This window comes from Hylobates moloch, unplaced genomic scaffold (genome assembly GCF_009828535.3).
Source record: "Hylobates moloch isolate HMO894 unplaced genomic scaffold, HMol_V3 SCAFFOLD_19, whole genome shotgun sequence".
Classification (NCBI taxonomy): domain Eukaryota; kingdom Metazoa; phylum Chordata; class Mammalia; order Primates; family Hylobatidae; genus Hylobates; species Hylobates moloch.
The window spans coordinates 482,644-509,404 of NW_026652294.1; the positions used below are offsets into that span (position 1 = coordinate 482,644).

Below are 26,761 nucleotides of genomic sequence, written 5' to 3' on the forward strand. Positions count from 1 at the left end.
TTCCCTGCAGCCCTCCCCTTTCTTTCTTCTGAAAATGTGTATCTTTCTTTTCAAGCCATGACTTAAAGTCTTATTTTGTTCCTACTCTTAGAAACATTCAAAAACAGCCCCATACCAGCCGTTTTATGAATCAATGTAATTTTAAAGCAGAGGGATAGTAAGGCATTATTTGTCTCTCTCGTCTTGGTTCCTTTTCTGCATACTGCAATCATTCAACTACATCTTACACTCTACCATGTCCACGACACCACTTATGACTAGTGCCTAGAAGACTGAACATCACTTGTGCCTACGTGCAGATGGAGAGAAAGTCGTCTGGTCACATTACCACTTTGGTGGAAGGCACTCTTAAAAAATTCATCGGCCAGGTCTGCTATTATAAACACTGGGTCAAAACGGTGGTTGACTTCAAAGTGTTCTCAGAAAGTTTGATAATACACTATTAAAAGACGGTTTTCCACCTGAAAACCTGACTGGTGGCAACCTTCAATTGGCGCCTGCATTTCCTCTGAGCAGAAGCATCCAAGAGATGGAATCGTTTGCATGAGGAGTTCTTACTGCCACTATGGTTGTTAGAAAACATGGAACGATCCCTCTGCCCTCCAGGTGATTGAAAGCTATGCAAAACAAGATTGTTTCTTTCTGAGAGGAAGGAAGGAATGGGTAAGAAACCTTTTAAGGCATAGATAATATAAAAGGGCGCACATTTTAAGACACATTCACATGACATTATACTACAAAAAAAAATAGTGATTTTCGCTGATTTGAATTAAGATCCTTCACACAGTTCACTCCCAGGCCTGTTTTGTGCAGTTAGTTACAGGATTGAAGTTGGAACATGATTGGTTGTTTGCACATCCTCCGGTTTCCTGGGGCTGCTGGAGGACCCCTGAGGGGCTGTGCAAAGGAACACCAGGCCGAGGCCATGTTGTCTCTTCAGCACAGTCCTCTGAGATAGGTGGCAAAATAAGAGGATTCCAACGAAAATGTTGCTGTCTGTTTCTGAATAGACACAGCTGTCTCCTCTGCTGAACTCTTCTGGATTTTCTGTGCCATCACAGCTGACATCGTTTCTATTATCCTGACAGCACTCTTTTCCCCCTCTGTAATAACACACCTTGTGGATGAACCAAAATCACCGAAAACTGCCACAGATACTGTTACAGGGCCACTCAGAAAAATGCCAACGCTATTGGTAGAAACCCAGGAGAGAGGAGTTAAGAGAAAGCATTGTCAAAGTCCCCTGATGAAGCTTTATATGTTCCATGTTTCTATCCTACTTTTTTCCATTATGCAACCATGAGCTATGAGTGGTCACAGCTTTGGCAGAACAATGTAGTTCTACAGGTCCACCACGTTTCTAGATGGTAGAGGTGGCTCAGAAGTAAAATAAGCTGCCAAGTCTGAACTCATGGAAGACCAGAGAATCATGACAGTAACATACAGCAGTGTGCATATGGATCCAAGATTCACATGCAGAGCGCCAGATTACAGAAGCAGGCAAGGCAGGCTTCCAGAGCAAAACTCAAGCCTTGGTTCACTTTCCAAGGTACTAGAGTTCAGGGTAATCAAATGCATTCCTTAACCTTGACTCCTTCCTGCTTACTAAGACTTTGATCAGGGACAGTCTTCATGCTGTCCAGAGGGGGTCTCTGAAACTGAGAGTAACAGTTGGCTTACATCTTCAGTGATTCAAGTCTGCAAGGTGTATATGATTGTGCTTTGAGGGGAAAGCAGAGATGCCACTTTCTGTACTTACAATGGAGTTCACTTCAGTGCTAAAAGCACGTCATAGCAGTTCTGCTTGTAATAAACTCCAAACTAGCAATCTGCCTTTGGGTTGAGCTGTTCTCCTACAAGATAAGCTGTTAAGTCATGCCTTGACTTTAGATCTCTCCGCTGGGCAGGCTAAGCATCCAGAGGTCCTGTGTGGCAGCCAGCTGGGAAAGCCACCCCCAGGTCCTTCCCACAGACGCCTGCGGCAGCGACTATGGTGGCAGCTATGGTGGCAGTGGCTGCAATCGATCGGAAGGGGCCCCTCCACGCACCACGCAGAGCAGAGGAGGGCGCAGTGTCTTGCAGGCCGGGGCACAGGTGCTGGGTAGGTCAGGAGGGCGCTGGGTTCTTGTTCTTCTGGCATCTTGACGCTGGAGCTGGGCATCAGGGCTCAGCACTCCTCCAGGCAGAGGCGAGTGGGCATGTAACCGGGCGGGTTCATGGCTGCCAGGAGCATGCCAGGAGCAGGAGGAGGGATCCTGTGACGCACAAGCAGGCAGGCTATAGAGGCCGCCCCCAATAAGTAGTTTTTTAACCCATCCTTCTCCCTCCACTCTCAAGTAGACCACAGAGTCTATTTTTCCCATACTGATGTCTCTGTGTGTTCAATGCTTAGCTCCCAATTATAAGTGAGAACATATAGCATTTAATTTTCTGATCCTGCATTAATTTGCTTATGATTACAGCCTCCAGCTCCATCCCCATTGCTGTAAGAGAGTTGGTGTGCCCAGAGCAAAGCCCTCCATTTAAGCTCCCATTCACAATTACACTGACTCCATTGAGGACCTTATGGTGAAGGTGGGAACAGCCACTGTTGAGACCGCCAATGCTCAGTAAGCCTCCGTGAACACTTCCGTTTATCTCATTTGCTCCTGAGAGGGTGGTGTATTCCATCATCTGCCCGTTAATATCTGATCCTTGATAGAGATATCTGGAGGGTGATATTTCTCTATGATATTCTGCTGGTGATTCTTCCACAGGCCCATTTCAATGAAAACCTTAAGAATGAGGCCCAAGACACCCAGCATACAGCCAAAGATCAGATATAACAGGTCACTGCTTCTGGCAGGGCTGGTTGATGGCCTCATATTTCCTTTACTTCCTGAGGAATTCAGAGGAGTACTCAAGCCTTTTGGATACTCAGAAGCTCCAGGAACACGTTTTACTTTAGTCTCGCAGATCATCACGTTGCTAAACACTCTTTCTTCTCCTTCACTGAAGCACTGCATTTTAATGCCATAGGAAGTTTCTGACAGCAGATGGGCAATCATGTGCCACTCCTTTGAACCTTCTGTAACATCCCTCTTATAACCATTGTCATTGTCATTATCTATGAGTTGGTAATAGATATAAAAGAATGGAAGTGTTATTGTTACTTCATGGAATGTATGTCCACTTTAGCACAATCTGAGTAACGCTGACAGCCTCTGTGTATACAATGTGAGGTTCATTATTGGACAGTTGGAAACAAGTTTGGGGAACCCAGTCACCTGATAAGGATGAGACGCTGACCTCTGAAAACTCTCTTCATAATGGTTGATAGCAATGACCCTAAATTTGTATGTTGAACCTGGTTCTATACTACAAATTTCCACAGAAATCTTGGAAGGAAGGATGTCTTCAGCTGCCACCAGCCAGTCACTGGTCCTCATCCATTTATATTTGACCTTGAAGGCAGCGATTGAAGAATTCCCATTTGCCCAAGGAATTCAAGTGACATAGACCAACCTCTCTGATGCAGTGGAGATAATCAGGAGATCTGGTGCCTCTGGAGTGCCACTGTGCCTAGATGAATCTGTAAGCACCACTCCAAAATTGTAGTTTGCAGCTTCTGAAACAACAGGATACTTTGGGGTGCCTATGGGTTGAGAGGATGCCTGGGTGTTTTTTGATGATGCTGTTTTTTCTTTGCTGGTTCAGAAGGTAAGCATGGCAGGTGGGTTTTCACTTGCAGCACTTCTCGCAGCACTTCTCGCTACCATTAAGAGTTCATAAAGACTAGATGGTTCCATTTCAGCTAAATGAAGCTCACTTTCACTTCCTGGGATTCAAACCCCGTGCCAACTTCCCACCACACCAACTTCATACTCCAGATTTTGATACTTCACAAAATAGGCATTGATGGGCAGTCCACTGTCCTTGCCTGCCCTCCACACCAGGTTGTATGTATCTGGTATGGGGGTCTGTAGGGTTTCAATTTGATGGAGACATCAGGAACAGAGATGCCACTAGCAATTTTCTCTGATGGTGCTTCCGCTGCACTGGGATGTGCTTTCTCTGGAAATGAGCTGAATAATCCAGTTTCTGAATCATCTCTTATTTTTTTTTCATTATTCTGAGTAGTATCAAAAAGTGTGACTGTTCTGCTTTTGTTTGTTTCAAAAGGAACAACCATGAGAGGTGGTTCTGCCTGCATGTTACCATGTTCATTTGTAGCTTCACAGATGTATTTCTCCACACGCTCCTGTGTCACAGCCTGAGTATGGAGAGAGCTCAAGCCAGCTTGGGACATGATGAAATAGACAGGCTCTAGGTCCAAGATTCCAGGTCCTGATAAGTGTGACTTTGGGGATTTAGATCTAAGGACTTAAGACAGATGGCTGGTTATCAATCCATGGATGTCATACCAACAAATGACCGGACCCCGCAGCCTGGTAGCATTGCAGGACAGAGTAAACAAAGTCTCCATCTACCACTTTTATGCTTGCTGGTGCCATAATTATAACTTGCTTGAATCCATTGCCTTTTTCTATTTCAAGTCTTCCAGTAGACTGCATAAATCCAATCTCATTATCTGCTAAACACTGATGCAGCCTAATATCTTGCATAATAACCCCACTGAATTTCAGTCAGTTTCCTGCAGTTCAATGTCTTGAGGAAGGATGATTAGGCTGTGCATTATGAAACCAGTTATGGTTGGCAGCTGGGTTCCTACAAACATCAGAGATAAAGTGTTCTGTGGAAAATAGAGACACTATCTGATCCTGTAGTCCCTTAGAGTAGGAGCGTGTTCAAGTACATTAACCATGTATGCCACATATTTTACATTTCCGGAGTTGTTTCCCACCATGCAGGAATGGTTTCCAGAGTCCACTGGGTCAATGCTATCTATGGCAAGATGAGAATACAACCTTCTCCAGTTGCTTCCCGGGGAAATACCCTGCCTGTCCTTTAGCCAACACACTTGAGGAGCCAGGACCCCACTAACCACACACTCCAAAGCTACAGGCCTACGTGAATGAACAGCTAATACCTGTGAATGAGCAGGGGAAGAATGCCAAAATCATCTGAAGAAAGGTGACTCACAAGGAGCTTTTGGCCAATGGGTTCAACTTTTAATTCATGTGTGGCTGGATTATAAGCTGCGCATTTGTACGATCCCTTGTCCTCTAAGGATACATTCAAAATCTAAAGATGTTCTTGTGGAGGGATTAATTAATTCTTTGTGGAATGCTTCAGCCACTTCCCCTGGATTTTAGCGCACACCTCAACTTTGGGGTTACTCTCTGGTACCCGGCAGCCAATGAAACCAGCACCTTTATTATTTTGCTGTAACAAAATGCTTTGTGGATGAATCAAAATCACCAAGAACTGCTGTGGATACTGTTACAGGGCCACTTAAAACAACATTGACCTACTGTTGAAAATGCATTGGTAGTAACCTGAAAGAGAGGAGTTAAGAGAAAAAAATTGTCAAAGTCCCCTGATGAATCTTAATATTTCCATGTTTCTATTCTATTTTTTCCATTATGCGACCTTGAGATATGAGTGGTCACAAGTTTAGCAGAACAATATAGTTCTATAGGTCCACTAAGTTTCTGGATGGCAGAGGGTAGCTCAGAAGTGAAATAAGGTGCCACATCTGAACTCCCAAAAGAGCAGAGAATCGTAAGAGTAACAGAAGGTGGTGTCCATAAGGGGCCAAGATCTGGATGCAGAGCGCCAGATTACAGAAGCAGGCAGGACAGGCTTCCAGAGAAAACCCAAGCCTTGGTTCATTTTACAAAATACTGTAGTCCAGGGTAAGCAAACACCTTCTTTAACCTTGACTCCTTCCTGCTTACTAAAGACTTTGATCAGGGACAGTCTTCATGCTGTCCACAGGGTGTCTCCCAAAATGAGAGTAACAGCTGACTTACATCTTCAGTGATTCAAGTCTGCAAGGTGAATACACTTGTGCTTGGGAGGGAAAGCAGAGAAGCCACTTTCTGTTCTTAGCCTGGAGCTCACTTCAGGGCTAAAAGCACATCATAGCAGTTCCGCTTGCAATAACGTCCAAACTAACAATGTGCCTTTGGGTTGAGCTTTTCTCTTAACAAAATAAGCTGTTAAGTCATGCGTTGATTTTAGGTCTCTCCACGGGGCGGGCTAAGCATCTAGAGCTCCTGTGTGAAAGCCAGCTGGGAAAGCCCCCCCCATGTCATGCCCTCTGGCGTGCGGCAGCGGCTGTGATGGCGGCTGTGATCTGAAGGGGCCCCTTCAGGTCCCGCACAGGGCAGAGGAGGGTGTGGTGCCTCGCACGCCAAGGGCAGAGGCGCTGGGTAGGGCGAGTGGGCCGCGGGGTCCCAGGTCTCCTTGCACTGAGTGGCCTCAACAGGGAACCAGGGCTCAGGGGAGGGTAACTGGGTTTGGGGTGGGGTGCGGAGTGACAGGACCCATCCCTGTGGCGATGCTACTCTGAATGGAGGCCTGCCTACAGGAAACCAGGTGGTCACAAGGCCCAACAGGAGCAGGAGAGGAGCAGGAGGAGGAGCGATCCCAGACAGAGACAGGCAAGGCAGACTGCAGAGACCGCCCCCAGGCGGTATTTTTTTAACCCATCCCTCTCCCGCCACCCTCGAGTAGTCCACAGAGTCTGTTTTTCCCACATTAATGTCTATGTGTGTTCAATATTTAGTTCCCCCATGTAAGTGAGAACACACAGCATCTGGCTTTCTATCCTGCATGAATTTGCTTAGGATTAAAGCCTCCAGCTCCATCCACATTGTTGTAAAGGACACGATTTCATTCTTTTTATGGCTGTATAGTATTCCATGGTGTATATGTACCACATTTTATTTATACACTCTACCATTGATGGACACCTGGGTTGATTATGTCTTTGCTATTTAGGATAGTGCAGCCATGAACATAGGAGTGTATGTGTCTTTTTGGTAGAATGATGTATTTTCTTTTGAGTATATACTCAGTAATGAGATAATTGTATCAAAATGTAGCTCCGTGTTAAGTTCTTTGAGAAATCTCCAGACTGTTTTCCATAGCGGGTGAACTAATTTACATTTCTTGCACTATCTTTAGTTCACAAAATTTCTACTAGACTCAGCTCAGGGCTGCAGCCCCGAGTGCAGCAGGTGCTGGGGTTTCCATAAGTAGACACTGTGCACAGGTAAAGAGAGTGCTCAGATCCCAGGATTGTGAGAAGGGAAGCAGAAGAAGGAGTTAAGGAGAGGGCCACATTTGGATGCCCTGAGGAGGGATGACAGGCAGATGTAAGGAAGGTGGTACTGTGCTAGCCACTGGTGACGTCTTCCTAGTTCCAAAATCTCCTGGAAAGCAGGAAGCCTCACAATTCCCAAGCATGCTGCAGTTCTGGAAGGCACAGGGCTACTATTCTTCCCAGCGTGACTCTCTTTTCTCCCAATAAACATGCAACTCTGAAGCCAGGAGTCAGAATGAATTATCTTCCACCCACGCAACCTTTAAACCTTCGATTTATGATTGAATTACACACACATACATGCGCAGGCACATACATGCATCCTTCTCTGTAATGAAATGTCCTTAGCTAATGCTAGACAGATCTGTGATCTATGATTATCTCTACCCTTTTGGGCAACAAGAATAGTGAATTGACTGACAAAATTGATTGACTCCTGGAAAGTAGTGTAAAAATTGGTTCCTAATAAAATTTGCAATTTGAAAATATTCTATCTTGAAGCAGACCAATGGTTAACAACTTTGCAAAACAAATATTCATACCCTTGATGAAATACTTGATTGCTGATGTGTTGGCTGCTGGATTTCTCCCAACAGAGAAACATCTTCAGAGTTCTTCTTCCCTGCTAAGAAAACATTTCTCTTTTGTCTCCTGGCCTCTGTATGTCTGAGGATCCCTTTTCTATGTCATCTGGTAACTTCTCATTTTATTTTTTCCTTGTATAATTTTGGACCAGCCCATGCCATCTTTTCCTCTCATTCTTCCCTATAAAGCAATGAATTTTGTAAAATAAAGAAAATGGCAAGAAGAGAGGAAGAGGATATCAGTGAAGAGGATGTCACGCTGGACACTGTGTTGTTCTTGGCACACTCTGCACGCAATCCTCTCTGCCATCTGCAGGGTGGCTTTTATTCTCACATTTTTCTTTGATCTATCTACTAATGGGAGGGGAGAGTAACACTATCAGTGTCCCTCCCCCAGTAAAATGCAGATTTTTATTAAGAGACAGTGCCTTGCTCTGCTGCCCAGGCTGGAGTGTAGTGGTGCAATCATAGTTCACTGTAACCTCGAACTTCTGGGCTCAAGGGATCCTCCAATCTCTGCCTCCCAAAGCATTGAAATTATTTGCTTAGCTCTTGCTGGATCTAGCTACCAATTCTACCCTTATATATACAATATTTTTTCCATAGCTCGACTTATACATTTAGTTAAATATTTTTCAAAATAATAACATTTTAAAGCTAAATGAAGTCAATATGATTTTCAGTTAAAAAACAACACAAAATAAAAAAATGCACATATCCAAATAAAAATTAAACAGAAACGGCCGGGCGCTGTGGCTCACGCTTGTAATCCCAGCACTTCAGGAGGCCGAGGCGGGCGGATCACGAGGTCAGGAGATCGAGACCACGATGAAACCCCGTCTCTACTAAAAATACAAAAAAATTAGCCGGGCGTGGTGGCGGGCGCCTGTAGTCCCAGCTACTCGGAGAGGCTGAGGCAGGAGAATGGCGTGAACCCGGGAGGCGGAGCTTGCAATGAGCCGAGATGCGCCACTGCACTCCAGCCTGGGCGACAGAGCGAGACTCCGTCTCAAAAAAAAAAAAAAAAAAATTAAACAGAAACAATAAAATATCTTTAAAAGAACAGTATTTCTATAATTTTCCTTCTTAATTTTTAAACAGAGTAAAACAGATCAACTTCACAATTTAACTGAAAGATGATTTAGAAATTGTCTAAAAACACTAACTAAAGCCATTAAAATGTTCTCTAGCCACAGATATAACAGCCGTAAACACTTTAGGGTAACCAACAATTGTTTTGTCTATTCTCAGGTTAGAGCAGAAGAACCCTCAGCTGCCGACCAGTGGGACATGACAATGCCAAGGAATCTGGGCCACAAACCAGGCCATTCCCCTGAAAATCTGCTGTATCTGCTTTGGAGCTAAAAAGCCAAGGTTCCCAACAGTATCCATGGGCAGAGGGCTGAGGTACCTGGTCAGTTACCTCTCTAACCCCTCACTCCTGCATCAAGCAAGAAAATAACCAAGAATCTCAGTCAGAGGAGAGCTGCTGTGTATAGATGACTGTTTGTGGCAGGGGGTCAGGGTATTCATGCTGCAGAAGACAAGCTGGAATCGTCTTCCACCCCCATTTCTACCCAACAAAGGGCTCTGCTTCCTTTCATAAACCTGCCTCTAGTCTTCCCCACCTTTCTCTGTTCCTATCCCCTCTCTAATTGCTGGATGAGGCTGTGCTGCTGCACCCGACTGTCTGGCCCCTGAGCATTACATCCCCATACTCCAGGCCTTTATTCATCACCAGAACAGCATGGTACTGGTATAAAAATAGGCACATAGACCAGTGGAACAGAATAGAGAACCCAGAAATGAACCTACAATTACTTACAACCAACTGATCTTCGACAAAGCAAACAAAAACATAAAGTGGGGAAAGGACACCCTATTCAACAAATGGTGCTGGGATAATTGGCAAGCCACATGTAGGAGAATGAAACTGGACTTTGTGGCACAGACAAACTTTCTTATTATTATTCAATGAAACACTCACGTAGGACCTACTAGGAAGGTATTTTGCAGATGTAACCAAAGGTCCTACTCCTGTAACTAGCAAGTGTACCCAGGTAAGCCTGACTTCATCAGTGAAAGTCCCTTAAAGAAAGACATAGGCATTCCTTCAAAAACATTTAAAATAGCAAATGGGACTTCCAATTGCCCCCTACTGACTTTGGACCAAAGCTTTGAGTCATGACCATTGGGATCCAGCCAGCTGAGGATTTTTCTTCCTAACTGACTTTAACAGGGATCTCATACTTGCTCAGGCAGCCCATCAACTGTGGAAACCAATTCCTCGCACTTAATTCATATGTGAATCTCCCTAAGTATACATATATATTATGGGTTCTGCTTTGATTTTTGAACCTTGGCAGACTTTTTGAACCTTGACAGACATAAGGATGATAGATTTGTCTTCACTGTTCTGACACTCTTGAATATAAGTCTTGTGGGGGCTATTGGCAAAGAATTCCTCTGTCAGAAAACATTTGAGTAGCCGCTTCTGAAATCTCTTTTCTTTTTTAAATTGTCACATGACAACAAAAATATTTGTTATAGAAAGAAAAATATAGTCCATCCCTATCATTTGGATTCTGTATTTGTGAATTAGCCTATGTCCTAAAACTTGTTTATAATCCCCAAATTAATTACTATATTGCATTTCTAGTCATGGTAGAAATCATGCACCATGTGGAGAAAAGCATTAAAATAATAACTCATATTTCACCTATGAGATTGGCAAAGTTTTGTAAATTCAATAAGAGACCTCAAATTAGTAGAGTTATTTGGTTAGTCAGTGATTTCTCTTAGAGTGGTAGAAAACAAAAAAAAGTTTTATCTTCCTGTTGGACTTCTCTTCAAATATCCTATAAATGTACTAAAGCAGCATTTAAGGCTGGACGAGGTGGTTTATGCCTGTACTCCCAAGTACTTCGGAGGTCCAAGACCAGAGGATCACTTGAAGATAGAAGTTGGAGAACAGCCTGGGCTACAGAGCCATACCCTGACTCTATGAAAAGTCTTAAAAAACATTAGCCAGGTGGGATGGTGTGAGCCTGTAGTCCTAGCTACTTGGGAGGCTGAAGCAGGAGGATCTCTTGAGCCTTGGAATTCAAGGCTGCAGCAAGCTATGATTGTACCACTGCACTCCACAAGGAGGCAGTTTCTCTAGAATAAATAAATGCACCCTTAGAGGAATGCCTGTATCTTGGATGAAACTCAATAAACAATATAAAATGCATCTTAGTTAATTTCTAGTGTATGTCTAATCTGATAGAATTTATGTTACATATGATTCATTTCAGTCACGGTTTTTTAAGAAGTGATGATAACTTAATCAGTGGTGCAAAGGTGTGATCTAAATACTGCATAAACCTAATCATCTTATTCTCAACATTTCTCAATACTCCACCCACTTAAAGAGGTGGGTGTGGTCTTCACAGATTCTTATGAAAGGACATAGAAGAGACAAGCTCAATTTTCTTCAAAGGAGAAGGAGCGCACTTAGAGGGAGCTGTATTTTGGTGACCTCTGAAATTCAGTACTGCAGTGAATGAGCTCCTGACCTTGAGGGGTACTTAACAGAATTATCTCTCGAAGAATCATTGTGGCAACCATTCAAAGAACCCAGTGGTGAGTGAAACTTATATTGATAAAATTATATCTTCTTTCCTTTACAAAATAATAAATTAGAGTGTTAAAAATATCTCATTATCTTAAATCTACACAATGATACCATTTGTAATTCATATTCTTACTATAGATTTTATGAATTATGAGGATACTAATTGTTGTTATTTTGTGTTTTCTATCATTCTTCAATATCCTTTGGAAAAAATTTAAATATCTAGTGTTTTCTGCAACAGATATATATGCATAATGAATATATGGAGTTGATATTTATACATGTATGTACACACAGATGTGTGTAAATATATGTGTAATGAGGGTATTAATATTATACAATTGAATTGAGGAGACGTTAATGAATGTTAATTAATTCATTCAGCTTTTAGACATAACTTTAAATTAGTAAGGTAATGATGAGAGATGCAAAATAGTGAAACTTAAAAAAATGAGAAAGCTCCCCAAAACATCCTAGTTTGGAAATCAAAACACAATTTTTTGACCAAATAAATATATAAGACATAATTTGATACGTGACGGTGGTTGCCATCTCACTTGAGTCTTAATCTTATTAAACTATGAAAAATTCCTTAAAATGACTTAGATGACCTCTGGAGAATATTTATAATTCTAAGATTTTTCATTTGTTTCACTAAAATTCAGCAGTGTTATCAAATAAAGGAGAGTAAAGAAAAGGATTTAAAATTGCCAAAGACTATAGTTTATATATTAGTCAGGGCTCTCCAGACAGACAAAATCATAGGATGTATATGTATACATGTAGAGATACATTCCTGCGCCATTTCAGTCAACCACAAACCACACATGGTGGTCACATAAGATTATAATACCAGTATGTTTACTGTACCTTTTCTGTATTTAAGTATGTTTACATACTAAATAATTACCACTTACCACTGTGTTACAGTTGCCTACAGTATACAGTACAGAACATGCTGTACAGTTTTGTAGCCTAGGAGCAATAGACTGTACTGTATACCATAGGTGTGTAGCAGGCTATACCATCTAGGTTTGTGTAAGTATATTCTATCATGTCAAAACAATAAAACCACCTGGCAAGGTGCAGTGGCTCATGCCTATAATCCCAGCACTTTTGGAGGCCGTGGTGGGCAGATCACTTGAGGCCTGGAGTTCAAGTCCAGGCTGGCCAACATGGTGAAACCTCATCTCTACTGGAAAAAAAAAAAAAAGAAAAAAAGAAAAAATTTGCTGGGTGTAGTGGCATGTTCCTGTAATCCCAGGTACTCAGGAGGCTAAGGCAGGAGACTTGCTTTGACCCAGGAGGCAGAGGTTGCAGTGAGCCGAGATTGCACCACTGCACTCCAGCCTGGGTGACAGAGTGAGACTCCATCTCAAAAAGTAAATAAATAAAACCTCCTTACACATTTCTCAGAACATATATCTGTCCTCAAGCTACACATGATTCTACATGAGACAGAATTCATCAGGAAAATTCATTTGCTTGATTATGGAGTCTGAGCAGTTCCAATATAGGCTGACTTTAAGGTGATGTTCTGAGGATACCGGTATCTTGACTGAGCTCAAGGCTGAAAGCCTCAGAAAGCTTCAGGAGAAAGAAAGATGAAATCGCCTTTTCTCTGGCTTTTTCCTTTTATCTGAGCTACCAGCTGATTGAATGGTGCCCACTCACATTGAGGGATGATGGTCCCACTCAGCTCACTAACTCACATGTCTCTCTCCTCTGGAAACACCTTCATAGACTCACCCAGAAACAATGCTGCACCAGTTCCCTAGGTGTTGGTTAATCTGTCAGAGTGATACCAAAAATTCACCATCACACCGTAGAAATATAATTACACCTCTTTAAGTTTAACAAAAATCCTACTATATGTTAGTTCAGAGTTTGGGTATCCCTAGAAGTTAATTTAATCCACGAGAAAATAAAAAGTCCCAATATCTTTCATTATGTTTTCTCTTCTATTCAACCTAAATTGGTTTAATCGCTGTTTTTTATTTGTTTATTTGGTTGGTTGATTGGTTTTTCTGTTTTGTTTTGGTTTTGGTTTTTTATTTTACTTTAATTTTATATTATTTTAAGTACTGAGATAAATGTGCAGGATGTGCAGGCTTGTTACACAGGTAAACATATGCCATGGTGGTTTGCTGCCCCACTGTTGTGTCTCTCTCTAAAAATATATCATAGGACCCTCTAGCCAACTTCTCATATTTCTTTGGCCAAGGCAGTTTTTCCCACTCTTTCACACTCATTCAGCACTTATGTGAAAGAAGAATAGGAACAACTACAATTTATTCTAGGCCACTTAGAATCAAACCCAATTTCCAGATGCACATTCAGAAAATGGGAAATTGAATAGATTAGTATTATGTTACAGACAGGAACTAGGAGTAGAAGGGGTTGTGAGTCATCTAGTCAGTAATATCTACTATAAAGCCGGGAGACTCTCTCTGTGTGAGATTTTTATTTTTGTTACAGAAGAAATAGCTTGTTGTGCTTTAATGAACACTGTCAAGGAAAGAAACTATAGCTATCACTTATCTCCACATGTTCAGAAGCTTTTCATCAACCCAGACCCCAAAATGACATGTTCCTCTTTCTTCCTCAGAAACATGAATTCTGGAGTCTCACAAGTCTTCCAGAGGGAACGCACCTGCCCCATCTGCAAGAACTACTTCACAGACCCGGTCACCATAGACTGTGGGCACAGCTTTTGCAGGCCCTGTTTCTACCTCAACTGGCAAGACATCCCAATTCTTACTCGGTGCTTTGAATGCATAAAGACAACACAGCAGAGAAACCTCAAAACTAACATTCGATGGAAGAAGATGGCTTCCCTTGCCAGAAAAGCCAGTCTCTGGCTATTCCTGAGCTCTGAGGAGCAAATGTGTGGCACTCACAGGGCGACAAAGAAGATGTTCTGTGAAGTGGACAAGAGCCTGCTCTGTTTGCTGTGCTCCAGCTCTCAGGAGCACCGGGATCACAGACACTGTCCCATTGAGTGAGCTGCTGAGGAACACCAGGTAAGTGATGCCTCTGAAGGTCTATTTCTATAAAGAACACATGAAATTCCTGTGGGTCTATGTTCTTGGAGATTGGGTGAAGCCAACTCTGAGTCCCTTTAAGCAACTCTCTTTGAGGCTTTCTTAGCTTCAAACCTCTGAGATTTGACGAAGAAGAAGGGAAACAGAAGAAATGCCATTTACTAGGGACTTACTTGTCTCTCATTCTGGGCCCCCTCCCTATGAAACTGTCTGCATATTAATTTATTGTCTTCACTGGTGCTTCAATTTATGGCTGTTTTGCAGGAGAAGCTTTTAAAGAAAATGCACTCTTTATGGGAAAAAGCATGTGAAAATCAGAGAAACCTGAACGTGGAAACCACCAGAATCAGCCAGTGGAAGCTTAGTCCTGTACTACTCTACCTTCTCTAGGAACTTATGGTGGGCAAATGGGTGAGTCTTAAAATGGGGACTTGATATCAAACCGTAAAGTTTCTGGGAGTCAATATTAAAAAAAAGAAAACGTTGAGAAAAAGTGGTCTCATTTCTTATGTAGAATAGTATGACTGTTAGATGGAATTTCTAACAAAACCATTGATGTTACCCAAAGCATGCTGGTTGTTTTCATACAAACCTGTAGCTATACACCAACAGATACAAGAAACTGGGCCATCTCACAGCATTCTATATGTGCTGGTTGGATAAATGCTGGACATAAGAGTTATTTGGCAGTCATAGAAAGCTCAAGTGAACCTTCTGAGCCTGGGTCAGCATTAATCTGAATGCTGGTGGACAAGTGGTATTTGGAATTGTATGGAAAATTTGAGACAGAAAGAATGTTAAGGGAAATCTAGGGAAACCATGAAATTAAGAATCTCAATGAATTAATACTGAATAATGCATAACATATGATGAGAAAAGTGGTGAGAAATATGGATTTGTGTCTTCAGGGAGACATAGAAACATGCCCAAAATATGGGAACTAGTATCTAAATATAAGGAGAAATCTGAGGACTTCAGAAAAATATTAAAAATGATTTTCTCTTTGTGGATGTATACTTTGAGGGTATGATAGCTAATATTAGTGTGTTGAAAAGTATTTCATAAGAACCTAGTCTCTGTTGAATATTAAATTATAAAATTTGCTAGTATAGAAGAAAGAAAGCATCTTTGTCCTCACAAATTGTACAATCCAAATGAGAGAGGCAAACGGTCAACATGCAAATATGTGCAATACGTGATGTGTTCGAGTGTGGTAGGTTCTTTGTTGGAGAATAATCAAGCAGGGAAGTAGAAAAGGACAATAGAGGCCAGAAACGGGAGATTAGTGTCTGAGTTTTAAATAGGGTGGTCAGAAAAAAGACTCACTGAAAAATTCAAATTGAACGAAGTTTTGAAGAAGGGGAGCACGAAAGTGTGTATGGATATATATGTGGACCATGAGTGTGTGTGTATGTGTATGGGTGTTTGTGTGTGTGTGTGTGTGTAAAATTCTAGTTGGAGAGAACAGCATATGCAGTAATTTTGAGTTTGTGTATATTTGGAGGCCTGGGGAACCACAAAGAAGTCTATGTTTCAGATTGGGATGACTTAGAAAAAGAATGGAAGGGAATGAATTCAGAGAGACAAAGATGGCCAGATCATAAATGCAGCCTTATTAGGGTAAGTTTTGCTGGGTGAAATGCATTAGCTGGACATGTTACTCTGAGGTCATTTCACATATAATGAGTTTAAGCAACTTGTTGCGTATCTCAGAAATAGAAATAATTATTTCCTTTCTAGTAACTATAGCTCTATACTCCAACTCTTAAGCATGAACTGTTCTTACTTTTCCATAAATATGGGTTGGAATAGAGAAATTTATTTCCAACTATCTTAGAAAACACATTATCTTGAATAAATTTAATGTAATTGGTCAGATACATCTTTATGCAGAAAGAAAGGAAAGGAAAAAAATTTGTGGATTCTAAGAACTGGCAAGACTGAGGTTTAAACTATTGGATGTTCGAGAGACAAAAGGAATCAGTGAGATTTAATAGGAGATGGATAAATACATTTCTCCTTTGACTAACCCATTATCACTGCAGGATTATGTGAATGTAAGGCTAGAAGCAATTAGAACTGAGTATCAGAAGATGCCTGCGTTTCATCATGAAGAAGAAAAACATAATTTGGAGATGCTAAAAAGAAGGGGAAAGATATTTTTCATCAACTTCATTTAAGTAAAGCCAAAATGGCTCATAGGAGGGAGATTTTAAGAGGAACATATGAGGAGCTGATGAAAATGTGTCATAAACTAGATGTGGAGCTACTTCAGGTACAAATTCACAATGTGGTTTCAGGTTTTTGACTGTTCACATGTGTAAGTATTTTCCTCATGGCTGAAATCCATCTCTATTTCCATGATGTGTTTCCAAAAACACATTTGCATAACTAATGCTACTTTATTGGGAGAGTATAGCCCCGCCAAGGGATTCTACCAGGCCAAAGGTCCCTCCTACTTTATCCACCAGCCACAAAACTTTGTGGAATGGTCAAGGTAACAGCCCCAATAACTATTCCCCAACTAAGTCAATAATATATTTTGGGTTGTCAAACATGTATAAAATAGTGAGTGATTCATTTACATTTAGGTTAATTTGAGGACATGGCAAGATCAGAAGTTCTGGGGATCTAGGCTCACATTAATATTATTTTGGGATCCACTCATTTGGGTAATAGGTTCTGGGAAAGATGACTGAGTAGGTTATTCGAGGTTACCATGGAGCATAGGATCTCTGGGCCTCTTCTCCCTTCACTTCTTTAGAGAATGTCTTCAAGACTCAGACTTTCCCAGGACATTAATCAGTGACAATACGACTGACTGGGTTTTTCATTACAGAAGAAATAGAAAATGCTTTGCAGAAGAGAAGATGGTAGGGAAATAATATCTTGAGAAACTGACTTCAAATTTCACACTGAACTTAATGAAAGATGCATCTTGTGAACTGCACTAAATCTTTCTTTTTTTTTTTTACAGGCTTTTGGACACATATTATACAGGTGAGTTTGTACCTAGATTTTAGCATATGTTCTTTCAGTTTCCACGAATATCAAAGCAGGCTCTACCAAAGTCATGGCATAAGTGATTAAGATACTACTTTATTTTTTTGCATCTACTTTCATTCTCACACCAGAAAAGACAAGACCACTAAGTAAATAAACACATAAATACGTAAATAAATAGTGAAATAAAATTTTTTTAAAAACATGTTTATTCCTGATTTTGTTTTATTGCTTAAAAGCCTGCATAAGTGAAAGATGGAAGTTTTGTTTTGTGGATGGTGAGAAAGTCACCAGAGGAAGCAGGAGAGAAGTGGGGGAAGTATTTTAGCAGTGAAAAAGTTGATGATTTGTTGTTCGTACCTATATACATATCAGTTAACAGTTCTGAAAAATAGATTGAAAAACTGTTGAGTGTTAGAACTTTATAAGTCTCTAGGGAAGCTTATTTCTAAAAGACAGATCTCGCTGCCTAGAACAAGTTTCACATCCTTTATCTCGAAAAGGAAGCAGCACATGCAGCAGCCTCCCCAGAACCCCACTATTTCAGACAAAGATGTCAGGGGAGTCTGTCAAGAAGTGGAACTCAGAAGAATTTCATTTCTAAATATTCTCAAGGCCATAAGGCTAAGGAACCTTACACATTTGGGCCAAAAAAAAGAAAGATCAGACTGAGATCTGACTCAGACTCTCCCACTATGCTTTACAATTCAGAAACTGTAAATAGAAATTAATTTCAAAAAGGAAGTAATAATTTTTGAATTATCAAATTTGTGGGTTCAAAGGATTCTCATGAAATGTCTTTTAAATACAAATAGCGATTTTTATTTATTTTATGGCTGTAGATATTGTAACTGCAGGTTTTTCCTTGCAGGAGTGAGTGCGTGCTGCTGCACATGTCCCAGCCTCTGAATCTAGAGCTCAGGGCAGGGCCCATCACTAGACTGAGGGACAGGCTCAACCAATTCCAAGGTAAGTCTCCACCCATAGGCAGCTCTCCCACTATCTAAATATTATTATTGTTAGGATCACATAGGTAATTTTCACCCTTTATCAAGTATTTTACTTCTTTTTTTTTTTTTTGAGATGGAGTCTCGCTCTGTCGCCCAGGCTGGAGTGCAGTGGCGCAATCTCGGCTCACTGCAAGCTCCGCCTCCCGGGTTCACGCCATTCTCCTGCCTCAGCCTCTCCGAGTAGCTGGGACTACAGGCACCCGCCACCACGCCCGGCTAATTTTTTGTATTTTTAGTAGAGACGGGGTTTCACCGTGGTCTCGATCTCCTGACCTCGGGATCCGCCCACCTCGGCCTCCCAAAGTGCTGGGATTACAAGCGTGAGCCACCGCGCCCGGCCCAAGTATTTTACTTCTTTATAGACATAAGTGAACAATATAATCATGCAACCCTTTTGTATCTGTGTCTGTATAGTCAGATTTATAGCATTAAGTTTGAAAGATAATGAAAAACAAATACATTATGGCCTCACATGTACTGAGTAATGTAATGGGAAAGAGGAGTAGTGTAGCAAATTTAAAAATGGAGCAAATGGAACAATGCTCAGAATGAAGGTGAGCTATTTAACATTAAATACAAAATTTTACATTTCTTTAGTGTATTCATTTGAACAGCTAAGAACTGTTCTTTTGGGGAATATAGTTTACTGGAGATTCTTGGGCTTTTTTAATTTTTTAAATGGAATATATTACGTATTTCCAAAAAAATTAATGGGTAAAAATAAAAAGAAGAAATCTTTTTGTGAATACAAGTAAAATTACAAACAAAAAGAAGTTCAGTTTAATTGCAATATGAAAAGCTACATTTTAAGTCTAAAATCCAGCTTCAGCCCCGAGCTAGCACAGAGGGCCACAGAGAGACTGGTAAAAGATTTTGCAGAAATCTGCTTTAAATTATCACTTATGACATGTACTTATGGATTTTTACCCAGTTATCTAGAGCAGTTATTGAGTAACTGAAAATCTTCACATTCTTTCCAAAATGATAGCACTAGTTTTTAAGAATAAGAAACATTTCTAAATAATGATCTTGATAACAGCATAGCATTTAGGGCATACAACGTGCAAACTTTGCTTTGAAAATTGGATTGACAGAAGTTGGTCTTACATTTGGCTCTCAGTATGTAAGTTTTCAAAACATTTTTAATATCTGTGGTTAGCGTTTTGTTTGTCTTGTAGATAATATAAATCATCTCTATACTCTATTACAAATTACAAGCAAAAGTGTCCTTGTGACTTTACATTTCCTGGTAAATTAACTTCTTGATAGAACAATTTTTGCTTATTTACACATGTCTATGCATGTTTTCTTTCTTATTTATTTATTTATTTATTTATTTTGCAGTGGATATTACTCTGCATCATAATGAAGCCAACAGTCATATCTTTCAATACGGAGATTTGAGAAGCATTTGTATTGGATGTGACCGTCAAAATGCGCCCCATATCACTGCAACACCTACAAGTTTTCTTGCATGGGGTGCTCAGACTTTCATCTCCGGCAAATATTACTGGGAGGTCCATGTGGGGGACTCTTGGAATTGGGCTTTTGGTGTCTGTAATAAGTATTGGAAAGGGAAGAATCAGAATGGCAATATATATGGAGAGGAGGGACTCTTTAGTCTTGGATGTGTTAAGAACGACATTCAGTGCAGTCTCTTTACCACCTCCCCGATTACACTGCAATATGTCCCAAGACCTACCAGCCACAAAGGATTATTCCTGAATTGTGAAGCTAGAACTGTGAGCTTTGTTGATGTTAATCAAAGCTCCCCTATATACACCATCCCTAATTGCTCCTTCTCACCTCCTCTCAGGCCTATCTTTTGCTGTATTCACCTCTGACCAGAGACAAATCAGAAATGTGTTCACCTGCTGTGGGAACTCCTTTATCCCAGGAAGCCCTCTTCCTTGTGCCTTCAAACAGGACAAATAGGTTCTGTTTTATGTCTTGAGTTCCATACTAATGTTATTAAAACTCATTTATTGTGTTACTATTAAATGTAGTAAAAACACTGAAAGTGTATGTATTGGTTCTTTATTAATCAATTTTTGAAAAATCATTATTCATGATCGTGGCATAAAATATATTCTCTGTTTTCTTTTTTCTTCACTTCTGACTGTCACTGAGTGAAATAATAGATGACAGACATGTCTGAATGAAGTTAAAATCAGTGGAAGAGAGTCGAGATCTTTTGCTTCATGCAAAAACTTGGAGTGAAGTCTCAATGATAACTGGGAAATGTTGTCTTTCTTTCTCTTCGTCTAACTATATTGCACTTATCCATCGTGTTTCATTGTACTAATTTATCCTTTGAGTTAATATTATTTGACCTTCTGTGTCAGGCTTTATTTTCCAATTCTCACCACATATATAAATAATCCTGCATTATTAGTGTGCTCTTCTGTATTGAAATATACAAGGTGGTCAGACCAATGCTGGATTAATTGAATTTTTTTAAAGTAACTAAATATTGACTCCTCCATCAAACCATGCACAGTCATTTCCAAATAGATTCAAGTCCTGAAGATAAGGGGAACATGATACAATATTCTCATAAGGATTTCTTAACCAGGACAAAAATTAATAATAAAAAAATTAGTTGTTTTATATTAATGATGACTTCTGTGTTTCAAAAAACATGATACAAGAATTGAAATGCAAACCATTAGTGGAGAAAAATATTCATTCGAACATATATAAAATAAAATACAACACATGTGCATGATGAATTCTTAAAGTGTATTTTAAGTATTTTTCCAGACTCTTTTAGATTAGCATAGAATAAACTTGGATGGCAGAGTCAATGATGAGATTAGCTGTGGAAATGGGAAACTGTTTTTTGGAGGACACTGGTAATGCCGTGAACTTATGAAAACAACCAAGTACTCAGTAGCAACTAAAATGTGTCTCCATAATGTTATTTTACAGATGCGTATGTGAAATCTGAAATTTGGGAGAACATTCTACTAGTGTTCTCTAGTGAAAAAATACAGCTGGAAGGAAGAAGGGAGGGAAGATGAAGGAGAGAGAAACAGAATGAATTTGACAGAAAATGCTATTTAGACTAAAATAGAATACCGCAGATACCACCACAAAGTGGTTAAGTTGTGTGTTATGAAGCAGAAATGGCAGGAAATACCATAGTAAAGAGATTTGCAATTGGATTTATTAGGTCTGGCTTTTTATTCTGTCAATGTTGTGGCTTCTAAACACATCAATGCTCTCCTTTGATCCATGTGCTAATTAACAACTAACACTCTGCCCCCTCTCCCAGATTCTTTCATCGTTTTAAACCCGATCTAATTCTAATCCAGCTAGTCACTGCAACAAATGTAATCATCTAAGAATTTTTAAAATATCTTTGATGGGCCGGGAGCGGTGGCTCACGCTTGTAATCCCAGCACTTTGGGAGACTGAGGCGGGCGGATCACGAGGTGAGGAGATCGAGACCACGGTGAAACCCTGTCTCTACTAAAAATACAAAAAAATTAGCCGGGCGTGGCGGCGGGCGCCTGTAGTCCCAGCTACTAGGAGAGACTGAGGCAGGAGAATGGCGTGAACCCGGGAGGCAGAGCTTGCAGTGAGCCAAGATTGTGCCACTGCACTCCAGCCTGGGCGACAGAGCGAGACTCCGTCTCAAAAAAAAAAAAAAAATATATTTTTGATGAACTAGTGAATATACCTCATTCTCAACAAAAATACTGTTTGAGAGGAAAAGTCGATGGTATTTAAAACCATTTAAGTGCATCCACACATGCAGACATATACATATATATCTATATATTTATGTATCTGAGTTAATTGCATTAATTTGAGTGGCTACCTGGATTAGGATCAAATTGGGCTTCAATGATGAAAGAATTCGGAATGTTGTTTCATTACCCTGTAATACCTCTATGAATATATTAACCCTGTAATTTTACTACTGCAGAAACTCTCTTAGATGTAATCAAGGATGATTGTATAGGGATGTATATTGTTGCACTCTTTCCAATCATGAAAGAGAGAAAAGCAAATATACTGTAACGTGGAAATAGTTTAGAAAACTAGAATGCATTTTACTAAACCCTGTAAAAACAAACACCATATATATGTATTAATATATTGATACTAACAGATTTTCTTTTATCTCTTATATGATTATAATTCCTATTTTCCACTAGTATTTTTATTATGGACAGACATAGTATTTTATTATGGATGGACATAGAAACAAAAATAATTATCTCTACAGAGGGTACAAAATTAATATATAATTTGTATATAATATATAAACATATTATATAAAAATATTTATATATTTATATTTTATACAAAATATATATTATATATAAATATACATAAAATATATAATATATATTGTATAAGTATTTATATATTTATATTTTATATGATGTATTTTATATATCATATAAAAATTATATATTATATAAAAATATAATATAAAAAGTATATATTTACATATATATTTATATATTTATTATATATATTTATTTATATATATATATATGCCACTTATCCCTAATATAGGGACTCGATCAGTTTCTGCTACTGTGGAGACAAGCCATATCATGGCTAGGGGCCATGATGGTAGGAGCAGTCAGAGGATTTCTTGCATTGTGATGAGTGCATATAAGTTAAATGAGCCACTTATCAGTAGATTTGATAGCAGGACAACAGTTATATCACTGGTACCTAGGCAGTACATGACACTCAGTAAAGAATAGATTAATCATCATGCTCTTCATCTTCCTCCTAATCTCTTTACCTGTGCTGCCCTCCAGCTTTCAAAGTGCTCTCAGAGTCATCACTTACACAGTGTTCCTTAGCTGCCCCTTCAGTGGGCCAGTGTTTCTGTGCCCCAGTGTTCCTGAGAGTTAGAACACAGAAAACAGAGCCGGCTCTTGCCCACATCACAGAACATCTTTGTCTCCCTGTGGATCCCACACATTTGTTCATTAGAGCTCAGGAGCTGCCAGAGACTGGTTTTTCTGGCAATGGACACTAGATTCTTCAGAAGAACATTGGTTGAAATCTTCCTGCTGTGACAGTTCCCTGCATGCAGGGCACGAGTGTGGGCTTCTTCCCAGCAAAGGCAGAGGCAAGGCCTACAGAAACTGTGCCCACAGCCTATAGTGATGGGGTCTATGAGGTAATTCAGGCAGATGAGGCAGGTGAGTTCTTTCTGGAAGGCTTGTGGGAAGTCTAAGTCCGTTTTTCTGAGGGAAGGAAACCAGAAGAATTTATTCCTATGCCATAGAGAGACAAAGATCTATGCAAAGTTTGAATCAGGTTTTGAGTAGGATCAGCTCACAGGTTTAAATCTATAGCAGGATAGGATTTTATTTTGCACATAACAAAGTGAAAAACTGAGGCACAGAATTCAAGCTTTGCAGAAAAATGTGTTGGCTCCCTAACCAACACACACACACACCTACTTTCCCAAATTCTTTCCTCCTGTATGAAAAAAAACTTAAGGCTGGGCACAGTGGATCACGCTTGTAATCCAGCACTTTGGGAGGCTGAGGCAGCAGGATTGCTTGATCCAAGGAGCTCAAGACCAGCCTGGGCAACATGATGAGACCCTGTCTCTACAAAAAAAAAATAATAATAATAACGAAAAAATTAGCTGAGCACGCCTATAGTCCCAGCTACTAGGGAGGCTGAGGTGAGAGGATTGCTTGAGCCCAGGAGGTCAAGGTGGCAGTGAGCCATAATCCAGCCACTGCACTCTAGCCTGAGTGACAGAGCAAGACTCTGTCTCAAAAATGAGCAAGACTCTGTCTCAAAAATGAACAAAGAAAGAAAGAGAGAGAGAAAGAGAGAGAGAAGGAGGAAGGAAGGAAGGAAGAAAAGAAGGAAGGAAGGAAGTTTACAGAGTTTTTTGAGGTGTTAGTGTTCCCTAAATTGTGTGGTCTTCAGAGGTTTACCCTCCTGTAGCTTCAAGGGGTGAGTCCTGACTGATAGGAAAATCAATCACACTCTTACTTGCCAGTATTCATTTAGGGAAAACAGCTAACTAAGCTCTTCCACTTTGATTATTTCATTTAATTGTAACAACCATCTTATCATGACTTCTTCAAAACTACCCTGCCACTAAGTGTTGGAGGCCTCCCCAGAAGCAGAAACACCATGCTTCCCGTATAGCCTACGAAACCATGAGCCAACTAAATGTGTTTCTCAGGTATTTCTTTATATCTTTATATCTTTGGCCAAAGATTGCTTTATATCTTTCTTTATATCTTTGGCCAAAATTAAAGAGTTAGGCTTACTCTCCAAGATACTGCAACAGACAAAAACAAGCCACCACTGTTTTCTAATGTTGTTTTCTTGCTAAATCAATCAACAAGTATTTTCTGGTAAGTTTAGTGTTCCAGAGACTGTTAACCTGGTGATGTACTGGTTAATAAAACAACCTTAAGAGAAATAAAAGTTTCAAAATAAACCAGATGATTAAATGCAGTAGTGTACACAATGCCACTTATCCGCATGTCTTCTGTCTATCACCCATGATCCAGAAAATGTCTTTAGTATAAGCCATTGGTAAAGATGCCTGAAAAATTTACGTATAGAAGACATAGTCACAAGATTATTTTTTTTCCTTTGATATCCCTTGTTACCTCAAACAGAATTTACCACTCCAATTCGATTTCTGAATACATGGGAGTTAGTAGAATACTCCTAATCCATTTATAGGATCTACACTAAGTAAAGAAATTAAAGACATCTGAAAACTACTTTATGAGTCCTTATAATCCATATCAACAATCATGGAATATATTAAGTAATAGACCAACAATTAATCATCATATTAACCAAAAACACACAGCAAGACAAGGTAACTAAATATTTTCATTTGGAAATTGGGAAATTTAGTCAATTTTAAAACTCAGCAAATGAGATCATTTCACAGAACCAACCTAGGTTTTCTGGTAAATTAAAATTATGACATTTTGTTTTGGTTTGGGAGGGTAGTTCCTCTTCTGTAAACTGTGTACTCACATAAGAAATATATCGGCCTGGCGCGGTGGCTCAAGCCTGTAATCCCAGCACTTTGGGAGGCCGAGGCGGGCGGATCACGAGCTCAGGAGATCGAGACCATCCTGGCTAACACGGTGAAACCCCGTCTCTACTAAAAAAATACAGAAAATTAGCCAGGCACGGTGGCGGGCACCTGTAGTCCCAGCTACTCGGAGAGGCTGAGGCGGGAGAATGGCGTGAACCTGGGAGGCAGAGCTTGCAGTGAGCCGAGATGGTGCCACTGCACTGCAGCCTGGGGGACAGAGCAAGACTCCGTCTCAAAAAAAAAAAAAAAAGAAATATATCTATGTTCTCACCGACACTTGCTGTAGAGGTAATAATATGAAGTTAGCTCAGGGATCAGAGCCTCACAGTGCTGTGCTGGTAGCTTTTTTTTTTTTTTTGCCCTGCACCTTGAGTAAAAGTTTCCTGAGGCCTCCCCGGAAGCAGAAACCACCATGCTTCCTGTATAGCCTATGGAACAGTGAGCCAACTAAAGGTATTTATCATGTATTTCTTTATAGCAATGCAAGAACGTACTAATACAGCTAAGCAGATGCCATCAGGACCAGCAACATTCTGAGCTGGATGAGAGACAAAGCTAAACTTCGAGCAGCAGCAGCAGCTGCCAGGGAGACAGAAAGGAAGGACGGACTCCTAAATTCCAGGATGTCTCCTTTAAATCTGTAAGAAGCTCAGCCACCGTCTCCTTACTTGACTCCTCTGGGAAAGAGTTTCCCTAGGTTAAGCCATACAGGGAAGGGTAGGAGATGCCATTTGGATCTAGGAGCAGAGGGCAGAGACTCAGCAGGAAGAGTGTCTCTATGAGAAGGAGACACAGTGGAGCAGGTGTGTAGGTTCACAGGGCCAGCTGTGGGTAGAGTCGGGTGTACATTTTTAGAAGCCACAATTCCCAAAAATCTCCTGACTATCACATCAGTGCGCAGAGCCAGTCAAATGCAGGAGGAATGGGTCCCGGCAATTCAGGAAGAAGGAAAGTAACAAATGAGTGGTTGCAGGAGGACACTTTTTCTGTCGAGGTCACTAGACAAAACATTGACTCCTCCCCTTAACTTCGGAAACAAGCAGTGGAGGGTAAAAGTGTTGCCTGGGCCCTGGGGCAAAGGCAGTAGGTAACTTCTCTGTCGTGTTCTCCAGAAGGGCCCAGTCCAGCCTCATAGGCCGAGAAGTCTGTTCGGTTCCCAAGTACTAGAGATGCTGCTATAAGGGACTCCCGAATTTCCTGCCTGAACCAGAGGCTGCCCAGC

At 40.4% G+C, this 26,761-nt stretch overlaps 1 protein-coding gene and 1 pseudogene across 1 annotated transcript; one reads left to right on the forward strand and one right to left on the reverse strand.

Moving 5' to 3' along the window:
• Positions 1-788: 788 nt before the first annotated feature.
• Positions 789-5,723, reverse strand: LOC116459120 (cell adhesion molecule-related/down-regulated by oncogenes-like; annotated as a pseudogene).
• Positions 5,724-14,025: 8,302 nt separating this feature from the next.
• LOC116459272 (tripartite motif-containing protein 49D-like) lies at positions 14,026-20,314 on the forward strand. Its single transcript, XM_032139620.1, is given in 7 exon segments — positions 14,026-14,436; positions 14,722-14,826; positions 16,503-16,593; positions 16,596-16,732; positions 17,435-17,457; positions 18,332-18,429; positions 19,815-20,314. Coding segments are annotated over 7 exon segments (1,365 nt in total).
• Positions 20,315-26,761: the final 6,447 nt, after the last annotated feature.